This window comes from Mustela nigripes, chromosome 13, assembly GCF_022355385.1.
Source record: "Mustela nigripes isolate SB6536 chromosome 13, MUSNIG.SB6536, whole genome shotgun sequence".
NCBI classification, from domain to species: Eukaryota; Metazoa; Chordata; class Mammalia; order Carnivora; family Mustelidae; genus Mustela; species Mustela nigripes.
The window spans coordinates 59,503,544-59,518,558 of record NC_081569.1 but is presented as its reverse complement, the minus strand read 5'-3'; the positions used below and the strand labels follow the sequence as shown (position 1 = coordinate 59,518,558).

At 44.9% G+C, this 15,015-nt stretch overlaps 2 protein-coding genes across 6 annotated transcripts in view; one reads left to right on the top strand and one right to left on the bottom strand.

Moving 5' to 3' along the window:
- Positions 1-244: 244 nt before the first annotated feature.
- On the bottom strand, positions 245-4,928 carry RPUSD2 (RNA pseudouridine synthase domain containing 2). The gene is made up of 3 exons (XM_059371176.1): positions 4,279-4,928; positions 2,436-2,732; positions 245-1,486 (listed from the first exon to the last, which is right to left on the bottom strand). The coding sequence occupies exons 1-3, from the start codon at positions 4,903-4,905 to the stop codon at positions 752-754; spliced, it is 1,659 nt and encodes a 552-aa protein (XP_059227159.1). The 5' UTR covers positions 4,906-4,928; the 3' UTR covers positions 245-751.
- A 2,968-nt stretch (positions 4,929-7,896) lies between these two features.
- The window catches only part of CCDC32 (coiled-coil domain containing 32), a 10,376-nt gene continuing 3,257 nt past the window's right edge, over positions 7,897-15,015 (top strand). Inside the window, exons 1-3 of one of the 5 annotated variants that reach the window (XM_059372527.1) lie at positions 7,897-7,983; positions 9,565-9,820; positions 14,232-14,388. In XM_059372527.1, coding sequence (XP_059228510.1) covers positions 9,577-9,820; positions 14,232-14,388 — 401 coding nt within the window. In that variant the 5' untranslated portion in view covers positions 7,897-7,983; positions 9,565-9,576. The other 4 variants (XM_059372528.1, XM_059372526.1, XM_059372529.1 and 1 more) reach the window with 4 other exon arrangements.

Sequence of the window (15,015 nt, the reverse complement as noted above, 5' to 3'; positions counted from 1 at the left end):
GTGGAGAGCCTGGGTGACTCAGTTAGGCTGAGGGTCCTGGGGTAGAGCCTCACAGGCTCAGCAGGGAGTCTGCTTCTCCCTCTGCCTCTCCCCCTGCTTGTGCTCTCTTATGCATGTGCATAGTCTCTTAATAAATAAAAATCTAAAAAAAAAAAAAAAAGAAGGAACAAAGTACTGATACATGCTATAAATTGGACAGAAGTTAAAAACATTATGCTAAGCAAAAGAAGACAGACATATAAGGTCACATACTATAGGATTTCATTTATATGAAAAGTCCAAAATAGACAAATGCGTACAGAAAGTAGATCAATGGTCACTAGAGCTAGGAGAAGGAGATATGGGGAGTGACTGTTTAATGGGTATGGGTTTGGGTGATGGAAATGTTTTAAAACCTCACCTCCAAGGTGAGGCGATGCTTGCACAACCTTGTGAATGTACTAAATGTCACTAAACTGTGTATCTTCAGATGGTTAATTGTACATTATGTGAATTTTACCTCAATTAAAAAAAAAGGTAAGAAAACCTGACACACAAGGTGTTAGAAAAAAGGATATATTTACATGCCAACAAGTTCCTTAACTCTAGCTAGAGGGAGAGGAAAGGAGGAGGTAGCAAGTATAAGGAGATCCTTTCAGAGCCCAGCCTCACTCCTGTAGAAACCCTGAGTACCAGGCCGTGAGGTCAGCTCCTACTCCATGGCCCATTCCTTTTCCAATTCAAGCAGCAATCCTCCCATTGGCCATAGCCCTCAGTCTTCTTGCCAGTCATCCTGTGCCCAGGCAGGCATCGGTGAAAAATACTCAAACCCTGGCCCTTTATAGCGCAGAGCATGCAGGAACATCACAAGGTCCTGGGGCAAGGGGTCCTGGCGCACCAGCCGGCACTCTTCGCAGAGAGGGTCTATCTCTTGATTCACAACATCTGTTTCAGTTGTCTTTTCTGGTGCCAAGGCCATTGTGTCTAGAACCTGAGGAGCTGCCTCAACTGCTCCATCCATCTTCTGGGCAGATGCGGCCAACTCTCCTAGGTGGTCCTTGCCCAGCTCTGAGGAGGGAGCTGTAGAGCCTATGAGTCCTGGGGACAGATCGCCCTCACAGAGATCTAGCACATCCAGGCTCTGTTTGGCCTGGTGCTCTGCCACAAGGTCACGAAGCAGTTCCTCATCTGTCTTGGGAATGTGGCCGCCCCGGCCCCGAGAGGGGCCCCACGCAACTGAGTTGTAGATGGGGTCATTGAGGATGGGGTGGCCCAGGAACTGGAGGTGAACTCGGATCTGGTGAGTGCGGCCTGTGAGGGGCCGGCACCGCACCACACTGGAGTGGCCGTTGTAGCTCAGTCTCTGGAACACTGTCTCACAGGGCTTGCCCCGAGCATCTACACGGCACACCCCTACCTTGTAAGATACCACCAAGATGGGCTCCTTGCAGGTCACTTCCTCAGCGGGGAACTCCCCCTCTACCCGGCACACGTACTCCTTCTCCAGCTACATAGGAGGGAAGAGGGATAAAGTCAGCACAAAGCCTAAATTCATGAAGTTCAGACCCAATACAGTGATGGGAAATGCAGCAGTGTCAGATGGAAGAGGATGCAAACCCCAATACACCATTTCCCAGTTGCATGATTTTGGGTATAATACTTAACCTCTTCAAACGCCATTAACTTGTCCAGAAAACATTAAAACTAGAAAAGCATTGACCTCACTGGACTGTTAAAAGGATTCAGTAACTTAGACTCTAATGTACTTTGTACTGAGCTGAGCCTGGTACATAGTAAACACTATCTGTATCACAATCAGATCTGGAACTACAAGTCTTAAGACCACAGTCACCACCATTTAACTCTTCTACCCAAGCTTCTTCAGCCTCATCCAGAATCTTTCTACCAAGTAGGTTCTCACCACAATCTTAAAAACCTTCAGCATAAAAAAACAAACAAAATAAAAAACACCTTGGTCAGCTGGTCAGCACTTTGAAACTTCCAAACAGCAAACTACCAACAGAGGCTGTGTATATGCCTCTCTAAGGAGCTTTTGAAACAGAAGAGATGGGGCGCCTGGGTGGCTCAGTGGGTTAAGATTCAGCCTTTGGCTCAGGTTGGCTCAGGTCATGATCCCAGGGTACTGGGATCGAACCCGGCATTGGGCTCTCTGCTCAGCAGGGAGGCTGTTTCCCCCTCTCTCTGCCTGTCTCTTTGCCTATTTGTGATTTCTCTCTGTCAAATAAATAAATAAAATCTTTAAAAAAAAACAAAGAAACCAGAAACAAAAGAAATAATAACCTGTCTTTGGTATTTTCAGTGCTGACCTTCCTGAGGATAGGAAGGTTGGCCAGATAACATGAAGGCCCACTTCAACAGAACTCAGTGAAACACTTTTGACATAGAGCATTCGTGAGCCCAGGAAATGGCATGCAGGAGACAAAAGCCCAGCTCACCTGCCGGTCCCGAACTTGCTCATGAATCCTCTCTGAGACAGCCGCTGTCTTGGCAAACATGAGGACCCCCGAGGTAAGGCGGTCAAGCCTATGCAATGGGTGTAGCTCTTTGAGTTGGTGCTCCTTGCCCAGGATGAAGATGACAGTGTTATGTCGGAACCGGCCACAAGGGTGGACAGGAATGGAAGAAGGCTTGTCTACAACTACCACATCCTCATTCTCAGCAAGCAGGCGGACAGGCTCTGCTGTGACTGGTGGCTCATGCCTGTGCACCCGGTTCCTCAAGAAGTCATTATCCTGCAAATGATACAGGCAACTCATCAGAACAGGGCCGAGCAACCTGTCATCAACCTCACACAGCTTCCTGTTCCTAACTGACACAGAATGGTCACAGTACATCCTTCAGCAGAAAATACAGCGTGCATAGTGTATTCATCATATAAAAATACACACAGACATACAGGCAGAGGGCAGGCATTGGAAAAGTTACATTTAAAAGATAAAGTTTTCTGGGGCACCTGGGTGGCTCAGTTAGTTAAAGCCTCTCCCTTCGGCTCAGGTCATGATCTCAGGGTCCTGGGATTGAGCCCCGTATTGGACTCTCTGCTCAGCGGGGAGCCTGCTTCTTCCTCTCTCTCTGCCTGCATCTCTGCCTACTTGCAATCTCTTGTCTATTGAATAAATAAATAAAATCTTAAAAAAAAAAAAAGATAAAGTTTTCTGTGGTGCCTGAGTGACTCGGTTGAGCGTCTAGCTCGTGATTTCTGCTGGGGACATGATCTTGGGGTGGTGGGATCAAGCCCCACCTAGGGATCCCTACTGGGAGGGGAGTCTACTTGGGATTCTCTCCCTCTCCCTTTGCCGCTCCCCCTGCTCTCTGTCTCTCTCTTAAAATGAATGAATGAATGAATATCTTAAAAAAAAAAAAGGTAAAGTTTTCTAAAATGGAGGAGAAAAAGCTCCATAAAATCATCACTTATATATGGTGACTTTGAACAAGTAACACTAAACTATAAGTCCAAACAACAGATCTCTAGACTTGGATTTGCCATAGGCTCACTGCATGTCACTTAACTTCTCTGGGCCTCAGTTTCCTCATCGAAAAATGTGAGGATTAGGCCAGGCCTGTACTTCTCAAAATGCTGAAATCACCTTGTCTCCCCTCACGACAAAGTGTTACTGACAGGGTGTCTGGTAAATCTTAGCTGTGATGGAATGTGAAAAGGTCAAAGCACTGGGCTAGACAATTCTAGTCTCTCTACCTGACATTTCCCAATTCCATCGTCTCAGGATCTATGATAAATAAGTAGTAGTTACAAGAACACAGGCTTTGGAGGTCACACTGGGGCAGGTACTTAACCTCTCTGAAGTTTACCTTAGTTTTGTTTCCTCACAGGTAAAATGAGGTGGCAATACCTACCCCACACGGCTGTCGTTAGAATTTAATATTAAGTACTAAAACGCTTACCTCTGTGCCAGCACACAGTAAGGAGACATAAACGACAGGCTCGATCATTACTATTTGTACAAAAATCTACAGCGCAACATACGATCAGTGCCAGTGCCACAAGACAGTGCACAAAACGAGCTTTAAGAATTTCAACTTCTGTTCCCCGGAAACAATGAAGCCGCCTGGATGCAGGGGATATATGAGCAGAGTTTTGAAGCAGACTACTTTTGCGGAGATGGGATAAGAGGAGTGAGATAAAAGAGTGTTCCAAGTGAAAGCGAAAACGCCTCAGGATTACCTCGATTTCACTTCAGTATCTATGCCCTATTAACTCTGAAAAGACCCCTGCCCCCTTTTCGCGCCCGCTTCCGGTCGGCCCCATCAGGACTCCACCTTGAGCACAATACTGAGGTCCTGTACCGGCTCCTCGTTGAGATGCAGGCGCCCTTCCCGGACTGCGGCCTCATAGTAGGCCAGGGGCTGGGCTCGGAATTCGGTGCTGAAGACGTGGAGCAAGCTGTGGCCCACCCAGCGGCCCTTGCAGTAGGTCCGGAAGTCAAAGTAATAAGGCCGTACTTTGCGCAGGCCGCCTTCGAAGTAGTAGCTGGTCTCTGCAAAATGATCATCGCTGAAGCTCACCCCTGCCCGCCGCTTCTTCGGGGGTGGCACGACGCGCTCCCTGGTGGCGTCCCGTCGCTTCTTACGCTTGCCCGGACCCGAAGGGGCAACCGGGGCCTGCTCCTCGCTCACTGGGGTCTGCTTCCCGACCTCCTGGGGCAGCTCCACTCCCGCGTCCACAGGCTTCGGACTCCCGGAGGTCCGCTCACCCCTTGCGTCGCCACCTGCGTCTCCGTTTTGTTGAACCGGAGCCCTCAGCCCACTCGCTGCCTCAGCCCCAATTGAGAATGTTTCCGCCATCGGACCCCAACAACTACCCCAAGTCCTGGCAGAGGTGAGGCGCCCGAGGTTGAGGTACCCTTGTAGAAGAACTGGGAGCCACCGGCAGCCGCCCGGCCACATGACAAGCCGGCCCCAGGTGCTGGGTCGCGATGTGAGGATGTCACCGGGCACGAGCCAATCAGCGAGGCCCAGTGTCGAGGCGGGGACTGAAAAGAGAGGGAGGGACGGAGGGAGTTGAATGACTGGGGTTGAACGTGTTGAGTTGCCGGTTGAGAAGCAGTGAGAGTGAATATAGGAGTCAGTTCAGTGGGGAGGCTGTGAGAGTGACTCATCAAAAGTGTAGATTCCATGTAGATAACGCCCAAAGTCCTTTGGATCTGGAAAATGAAAGGAGTTTTATTCAAAACAAATCAGAATGAGGATTGCTGAACTCAATATACTAAGAAGGGCGGTGTTATATACTTTAAAGGGTGAATATTATACTGACTTATAACTCAATAAAAATGTTATATGTGTATCTAAACATGCACAGCCCAGAAGAAATGTCTTCACATATACCCTTCCTGAGAAGGATGAGAAAGCTCCCATTTGTCTTTCATATGCTCCTGTCCGGTTAAAACGGCAAGTGGATCAGAAGTATTTGTCAGCGTTCTTAAATGCAAAATACAAAACCAACTCTGGTTAACTTAATCAGAGAGGCAATTGCTGAAAGGGTATTAGTGCCTCATAAAATAAAGAGAGCTGGAGAACAGGTTCAGAAACAATCAAATCAAGAGAAGACAGGCCTCTGTGAACCAGCTACATGACAAGAGGGTGAATTGTATGGAATGTGAATTCTATTTCAATAAAGTTTTTTTTTTTTTTTTTAAAAGAATGTTTTTCCTAATGTGTCTGAAGCACAGACAAGGAATGAGATATTGGAAGATATTCTAGAGAGGAAGTCCTTGTGGGATTGTATAAAGCCTTGCTCCTCAAAATGCAGTCTCTGGATTAGCAACATGGGAAACACCTGGAAACTTGCTAGAACTGCAGAATCTTGTTCCTTCTTTCCTCCTGAACTACTGAATGAGAATCTTTTTTTTTTAACAATATCTTCAGATGTTTTGTCTGTATATTAACATTCGAGAAGCACTGGTACAGACCATGTAGAGTAGACATTTGTCATTTTTTGGGCATATCCAGCATCTTCTTAACACTCTTCTTTTGTGTGAGGGATTTCCCACATTATAAGATGTGGAAACCAGAAACTGGACTTCTCAGATTCCCTTACAGCTTGGGTGTTCATCACCTGGGCTCCATTGATCAGTCAGGGCCATGAGTTCAGAGGCACACAGTAGAGAAAGCAGGCACAGTGTAGAGCCCGTGTGTGACAAGATAGCATTGGAAACATCTGATTCGGAGAGCTAACAGTAGGGGAGATTCTTGTGTCCAGTGGTCAGTCAGCAATGCCAGCTGCAGTATCTATGTATATACAGCAAGAACAGTGTCTAAACCTCACCAAGGGACTCAGGAAATCCCCCAATGCCTTTGAACATAGAGGGAGAGGGAGAAGCAGACTCCCTGCTGCGCAGAGAGTTGGACATGGGGCTCAATCCCAGGACCCTGAGATCATGATCTGAGCCGAAGGCAGATGCTTAATTGAATGTGCCTCCCATGCATCCAAGACACCCTCATTTTTGTTCAAGATATTTGAGAAGCTACATTTGTAATCAAGAGTTTGGTGAGCAGATTATCAGAGAAAAGGGCTTGAGTTTAAAGGTCATAGAGTAGCTTGATGAAACACCTGTAAACCTATGACAGTGACCCTTTCTATGAATCAGATGCTGCCAGATTCATGTCTCCAGTTCCAGTGTCAGTTGGAGAACTCTGGGGAATCTCTCATTCATAAACTTGTCCCCCAACTACCTACTTATTTCCTATGAATAAACCCTGAAAAAATCTTGCCTATTATTTGCTCCTTTGCTTTCTAATCTTCTTGCTTTCCACTTCTTTCTGTTTGCATATGCTAAGGATGGTGAAGGATGGTTATAAATATGAACAGCAGAGTTCCTCAGAGTTCCCTTTTATATGGTGGTAGTTACTTACCATAACTACGCTGATTGGCTTTGGATACATCTAAAGGCTATAGCCTCAGTCAAGTTATGTCTACTGATGGTTGGCTAATGCCTTTGGTCACATGTTTCCTTGGGAGAGAGTAACTGGCCTGGAAACTGGAGGTGGAGAGTAGGGGAGGAAGGGTTGCATCTTAGGGAAATGTTAAGCTCTGAAAGATAAAAAAAAGACATCTCCATCTTCTTCTATTTTTTTCCCCCCAGCGTGGCGCCCAAAGCAGGGCTCAAACTCACAACCCTGAGATCAAGTTATATGCTTAAATGACAGGGCCACCCAGGCACCCCAAAAGTCATCTTCTTTAAAAAATCTGACATACTCCCTTACCATTCTCTCCTTTATGTACACTGGCCACACTTCTGTCATATCTTCTATAACTCTTTGCTGTTATTTGTAAAATTGCCTACCCCTATGGTGCACCTTCCTACATTTAGCTGTGAAGACTCTGGGACCCATACAAACTCTTACCGGTCTTGAATTACCCCTTAACACAAGTCTTAGAACAGGAGGTGCTCGGTGTCTATTGACTAAATGAATAAAAGAAAGCCTAAATTGGCTAATGGGACCTGGGTCTCCTGTAAGACTAAGGAAAGTAATCTCCTCCTTCCCCATTCGAGCCGCCGGAGTGCTCTAATTTGGGGAGTAAAGGGATGAAATTTTCAGAAACAAAACACCAACGCAGAGGATTCCCGAGGTGAATTTGCTCAGGTAACCAAGAAAACTCAAAGACCTGGGCAACTGGGCTTCCCTCTCCGAAAAGAGGATGGCCCGAAGGCTCGGTCTCCGGGGGTCGGAACGCTCAGGTAAGACGCTAGTGGAACCTGTCTCAGAGAAGGTGGGGGCCGAGGCATGTGACTCCACTGTATCCCCGCGACAAGTCCCGCCTACCTGTTTTTCTCACTCTGTTCCTCACTTCCTTACCCGGTCGAGCTCCTGTGAGCCAATCCACGCACAGAACATCGCCAGGTTGGGCGGTGGTTGGAGGATTCCTGGGGTCCGTCACTCGGAGACTCCGCCCCCCTATTTCTTCCTACCCTTCAGCGCCGGAACTCAGCCGAGCGTTTGTGAGCTGGTGGGCACGCGTTTGCGGTAGGTGAAGAGGGTCAAGGTGCCCAGCGTTTTAGATCCTCGGCCCCAGGCCCATCCCAGGATACCACGGAGGGACCTCGGGGTCTGACTTCTCCCCTCCAGCCAGTTTGTGAGCCCGGAATGACTGAGCCCCGGGTCTGAACGCCAGGATTCCCTGCGCTGTACTGGACTTCCTAAGAGGGGGAAAGGACCCGGGCTCCGGTGCGAGGAAAGTTTTGGTTTGGGTGGGTTCAAACGAATTCGGGGTGGGGATGGGGGTTTATCGTGGACCCTGGCACGCTGTGACTTATTTGTCCCCTCTTCTAGGCGCCTGCTTTGCCTGAACTGTCACTCCTGGAATTATTCAGACCTTCCCTCAGGCAGCCTTCCTAATCTAAAAGGTCCCTCCTGAAAAGAAGGTGTCAACCATTTTGTTAAGACTAGATAATTTTGAAAGCCCCAGGCGGTGTGGTATTGGGTAAGAACGTGGATTTTGGAGTGGCACAGGTCTGGTTTCCAGTCAAGGAATCACCATATATCAGCAAGGGACCCTTGACTAGTTACCCTTCTGATCCTCAGTTCCTTCATTGTAAACTGATGGAAATGTCTCTTCCAGTGTTTCTGCCTATTAAAATAAGAACTTATAAAATAAGAATAAGGTATATAGTCCAGCTTTTCTACATGTAATGAGCAGATGGAGTTTTGCTTATGACATTTCTTACAGTTTTCACCAAGAAGCATTTGTATTATCCTCGTGTATTTGGAACTCTGCAAGGCCTTTAGTCTGTGTCCTATTGAAAACAGAATTTAATTGGCTTAGGACAGGATGGAGATCTTTGGAAAGAAGTGCAGCATGGTTGTCTCCACTGGGAATGTCTTAGAAGAAGTGTGTGTGTGTGTGATGAAATATATAATATAAAATTGCCATTTTAGCCATTTTTAGATGTGCAGTTCAGTGACACATTTGGTTGTGCAACCATCTAGATCATTCATCTCTAGAACTTCCCAAACTAAACTCTGTACCCATGAAAAAGTAACTCCCATGCCCTCCTCTGCCAAACCCCTGGCAACCACCATTCTATTTTACAACTCTATGAATTTGACTGTAGGTACTTCATTTAAGTGGAATCATTCATTATTTGTCCTTTTGTGTCTGGCTTGTAGGCATTTCATTTTTAAAAAGAAACTTTTTTTTTTTTAAAAGATTTTATTTATTTATTTGACAGAGAACACAAGTAGGCAGAGAGGCAGGCAGAAAGAGAGGAGGAAGCAGGCTCCCTGCTGAGCAGAGAGCCCGATGCAGGACTCGATCCCAGGACCCTGAGATCATGACCTGAGCCGAAGGCAGCGGCTTAACCTACTGAGCCACCCAGGCGCCCAAAAAGAAACTTTTTTATGAAAACAACTTGAGTGCAGAGCCAGAAGAGGAATTCGATTACCCTTTTGTCATCTTTATATTTGCAACATAGGAATCTAATAAAAGACATTTTAAGTTTAGAGAAACTTCTTAGAAGTCTATAACCTTCTTTTGCTGGGTGAACAAATATCTGAGTACTGCATACTTATAATATATCCTTAAAGCCAGTCCTTCATGTTTTTCAGCTCAGATTCCAAATGAAAATGTTTGAGAGCATTGACTCTACAGCCACAAGATCTGGCCCTGATCTTTGGGCTGAAATCTGTTCCTGTCTACCAAATCCTGACCAAGAAGATGGTGCCAGCAATGCTTTCTCAGACTCCTTTATGGATTCTTACCCTGCGGGCACAGGCCAAAGGGACACGCCAGAGTTTGCTGTTCAGCCGGCTACAAAGCCTTGGGCTCCCTTGCAGGATTCAGAAGTGTATTTAGCAACTCTAGGTAAGTTAGATGGCTTTTTTTTTTTTTTTAATCAGAAGTCGGTGGTTTTAAGGAAGCATGTTGGCATGTGGAAGTTCAGTTTCATCACCTGGTTTCTATTCTTTTTTAAAAGATTTTTAGTTTATTTATTTGAGAGAGAGTGAGAGAGTACAAGACCCGCAGGTGGGTGAGGGGGAGAAGAAGGCTCCCCGCGGAGCAGAGAGCCCATGGTGGGGAACTTGGGGCTTGGCTCAGATCTCTGAGATCATGACCTGACCTTAACCTAACCATGATCTGACTCTTAACCTAACCGACTGAGCCATCCAGGCGCCCCTCTATTATTATTTTTTTTTCCTCACCACATGTATTTGTTAGATGTAATTCTAAGGGGGTGTTTCGGGTTGGCTGTTGGGAAGGAGCACCCTTTACTTTTTTTTTTTTTTAAGATTTTATTTTTTAAGTAATCTTTATACCCAACGTGGGCCTTGAACATACAACCCTGAGATCAAGAGTTGCATGCTCTACTGACTAAGCTAGTCAGGCACCCCAGGGGCACCCTTTTCCTTGTATATCCCTTTAAACAGTCTTTTTACCTCCTGCCTCTGTTTCATCTGAATTCTGCTTCATTTCTTGGCATCCTATGGAACCCTCTTGCCCATTATCGGTTGCCCATATATTCAGATAACTCAGAAGTGTCAAACATTATTCCATCCTGAAAGAAAAGGTCCCCAGAGCTGTGCATGGATTTCTGATGAAACTCTTAGATTGAAAAACTACTGTATGAAAAAACTATAATATTAAATGAATTGATTGTTGGAGTGGGAGCATGTTGACATAAAATCATTCTACCTCTTGTTAGTCATTTAATTCTTCTTTAGTCATTTAATTTTTTAAATATTTCCTCAAATAGCTGTCTTGTGTTAGTATTTAAGTGTTAGTATTTAGAGAGACTCCGAATATAGGAAAGAGAGTCAGATTGTCCCATGCGAGGGGAAAGAAATATATCAGTTTAGGGAAGTGATTGCTTTAGAATTGTGGTATCCTTTTATTATTAAAACCCATGAGGCTCATCTATGTGTCACAAAACCAAACCTGGGAATAATCATTTGAGGAAGGAAATGCAATTTAGGAAGAAGCTTTTGAGGAAGGGCAGAAAGAATCAGAATAGAGTTTTACATGATCTCTAAGAAATACCTTGGAAAAACAAAAGGAGTTCTGTTAATGATGTACTGGAGGAAAAAGATGTGGAAAAAACAAGTGGAATGATGGATAATAAGAAACATCCAGGTGTAATGAGAAATTTTTCTGGAAGCCACCAAAGTTAGGATAGTAATACTTGCAGTTGTGGCCAAGGAGGCTGACAATTCTGTTCTGTGGCAGTCAGAACATCTGCTTAATGATAATAAGGAGAAGCAGCAGCAACAGTCTAAGAAAGCTGGAGAACCAGATCCTATGGCTTGTTGGTACTCTGTGCCCAGGGGTTGTAAGAAACTTTCATGGATTTGGATTTGGTGATGATTTGATTGGTGAAGACTGGTTCGGAAGGTTAAAACTCCACAGATCTTAGGGCACCTAGGTTGCTCAGTGGGTTAAAGCCTCTGCCTTCTGCTTTGGTCATGATCCCAGGGTCCTAGGATCGAGCCCTGCATCGGGCTCTTTGCTCAGCAGGGAGCCTGCTCCCCCCCACCCCACCTGTCAAATAAATAAACATCTTTAAAACAAAAAACAAAAAAAAAAAACCCACAGATCTTTTCTAAAATCAGTTAAGAAGATGATTAAGGGGCAACTGGCTGCCTAATCCGTAGATCCTGGCTCTTGATCTCAGGGTTGTAAATTTGAGCTCCACATTGAGGTAGATTACTTTAAGATGTTAAAAATTTTTTTTTTAAAAAGATGATTAAAATTTCATTCTCTGGGAGCACCTGGGTGGCTCAGTCGGTTAAGCATCTGCCTTCAGCTCAGGTCACGATCTGTTCCTGAGGTCCTGGGATCAAGCCCCATGTCCTCCCTCTCCCTCTGCCACTCCCACGCTTGTGCTCTCTCCCTTTCAAATAAAATCTTTAAGAAAAATTTTCATTCTAAGGGTGTCTGGGTGACTCAGTTGTTAAGCCTCTACCTTCGGCTCAGGTTATAATCCCAGAATCCTGGGATTGAGCCCTGCATCAGGCTCCCTGCTCTGCGGGAGGCCTGATTCTCCCTTTTCCACTCCCCCTGCTTGTGTTCCCTCTCCCACTGTGTCTCTGTCAAATAAATAAAATCTTAAAAAAAAAAAAGTTTTCATTCTCTGAAGGATAAGAGCCATTTCTTTGCCTGTGGCAGAATCTGGGAGACAGTAGCAGGCAGGCTGGGAGTATGCAGGGGTGCCTCTTTCTGCCTGTACAATTTAGATCACACCTAATTAGGGACTGAGCACACTCAGAGAGGGGAAGACTTTTTCTTTTTTTTCTTTGACAGACAAAGATCACAAGTAGGCAGAGAAGCAGGCAGAGAGAGAGGAAGAAGCAGGCTCCCTGCTGAGTGGAGAGCCCGATTCGGGGCTTGATCCCAGGACAGAGGCTTTAACCCACTGAGCCACCCAGGCGTCCCATGGGGGGGAGAGGGGAGACTTTTTCAAGCCCCAAAGAGTACCTTCCACCTTTAGAACCAAGGCAAGACAATAAAATGATTGTTTTTATTCCCAGATAGACCTGAAACAAAAAGAATATGGGGCGCCTCAGTGGATTAGTTTGAGCATTCCACTGGTGATTTTTGTCAGGGTCATGACCCCAGGGTCATGAGATTGAGCCCCTGGTTGGGCTCTGCACCTGGCAGGGAATCTGCTTGAGGTTCTCTCTTTACCTTTCCTTCTGCTACCCACCCCCCATGCCTATGTATGCTCTTTCTCAAGTAAATAAATCTTTAAAAAAAGAAAAAAAAAAGACTCCACTATGAGCAGCAATTAAAAACTTAGCCAGCTCAATGTAAGATCCATGTAATTCTTTTCACATCCTTAAGAAGGCAAAAACTCCAATATTTAACATTTATCAAGTACAGATTTTTTTGCATGCGTGAGCTCCTAGTGGTAACTTGCAGCAACTAAAGGTGCTTTTTGTTTTGATATGTGGGTGCTAGCTGATGTGGCTTGTTTAGCAATGAAAACAGAATTGCAAATCATAAAGTTTCAATTGGGTCTGGGCTTGATATTCCCCCTGGCCTTCCAAAAGGCCATCATTTACCCATTCATTATCATTGAAGGCAAGACTACATTAAAGGAGAAGGCAAATGGTGATCCCCTTCCTTCTATTCTTTTTTTTTTTTTTTTTAAGATTTTATTTATTTATTTGACAGAGAGATCACAAGTAGGCAGAGAGGCAAGCAGAGAGAGAGAGAGGAGGAAGCAGGCTCCCTGCTGAGCAGAGAGCCCGATTCGGGGCTCAATCCCAGGACCCTGGGATCATGACCTGAGCTGAAGGCAGAGGCTTAACCCTCTGAGCCACCCAGGCGTCCCCCTTCTATTCTTTAATTGTTCCTAAATTACACTTAAAATGCAAAGGCGAGTAATTAAACATCTATCATCAGGAAGCCATGTAGACCACTCTCACTGGGATTACAAGATGTTTGTTTTTATTAGGTTCCAACATCCAGGCCATAAGTTGAGTAACTTTTAGAAATGTTGGGAGATTGCCTTCTTTAATCAAGAATTTAATCACTGATAGAGATCTTAAAGGTCTTTTCTTATTGAGTTCTCATCAAGTCAATTTTAGTGTGTAATGAACCATTGGATCTTTCATCATTTTCTCTAATTCTTTCTCATGAGATTTGGAAACTACTTCTTGTCATTATAAGAGAAAGAAAAACCATTAACTCCTCAGAGAGACTATTTTCAAGGAGTTGACACATGTCAAGCCAAGGAAAACAAGTAATGCCTTGGAGAGATACCTGCTGGCTTCTGCGATTTCAAAGAAAACGTGCCATTGATTTATTTATGAGAGCCTATGGCCTTTTTCCTTTCTGGGTTTAAAAATGTATTTGATACAATTCAGAATTAAGACATGGTAAAGGAAAAAGAAAAATGTATATTTCCCTTTACCTATCCTTAAAAAAAAATGGGCTCTTTTGCAGGGAGTGTGGATGTACTCATTAGTGAGAGAAATTTTAAGTTGTCACCTTGCATTTTATTTTATTTTTTTAAGATTTTATTTATTCATTAGAGAGAGAGACAGAGCACAAGCAAGGGGAGAGGTAGAGGCAGAGGGAGAGGGAGAAGCAGACTCCCTGCTGAGCTGGGAGCCTGACTTGGGGCTTGTTCCCAAGACCTGGAGATCACTACCTGAGCTGAAGGCAGACACTTAACCGTCTGAACCACCCAGATGCCCCTGTCACCTTGCCTTTCAGATTTAGTTTTATTTCGTATTCACTTTCCTTGTTAAGCTGCTTCTCCTCTTCTCTTTAGAGAAGAAGCTGAAAAGAATCAAAGGTTTAAATCAGGAAGTGACTTCCAAGGACATGCTTCGAACCTTGGCCCAAGCCAAGAAGGAATGCTGGGATCGGTTCCTGCAGGAGAAGTTAGCATCAGAATTCTTTGTGGATGGACTTGATTCTGATGAGAGGTAATTGGTTCTCAGTCCAGTTCCAGGTGACAGCATTGCATTGGGGACATTTCTGTTTCTCTAAACAATTCGGGGAGAGTGACATTTGAGTCCAGATACTGGTTGATATCAATATCAGCTTTTCTAAACTCAAAATCGTCCTTTTGACGGATGCTCTATTTGCTTAGTCCAGTAGCAGGTGTTGATAATTATTTTTGCAAAAGAGTAAGTACTCCGCCTATATCTAGATCAGAGATTGAACAGAATTGAGGAGAAAGCACGGTCTTCATTCCTAAGTACATAGCATGCTTAAGAAAGTTGTAATGATCAACAACTGCAACTGTGTCTTACCTGACTCACCATTGACTTAGAGAGTTCCTATCATATCGCAGGCATTCAAATTAGTGTAGACTAAATGAATTAATTTCTTTTTATTATTATTATTTTTTTTTTTTTAAGATTTTATTTATTTATTTGTCAGAGAGAGAGCGAGCGAGAGCGAGCACAGGCAGACAGAGTGGAAGGCAGAGTCAGAGGGAGAAGCAGGCTCCCTACGGAGCAAGGAGCCCGATGTGGGACTCGATCCCAGGACGCTGGGATCATGACCTGAACCGAAGGCAGCTGCTTAACTAACTGAGCCACCCAGGC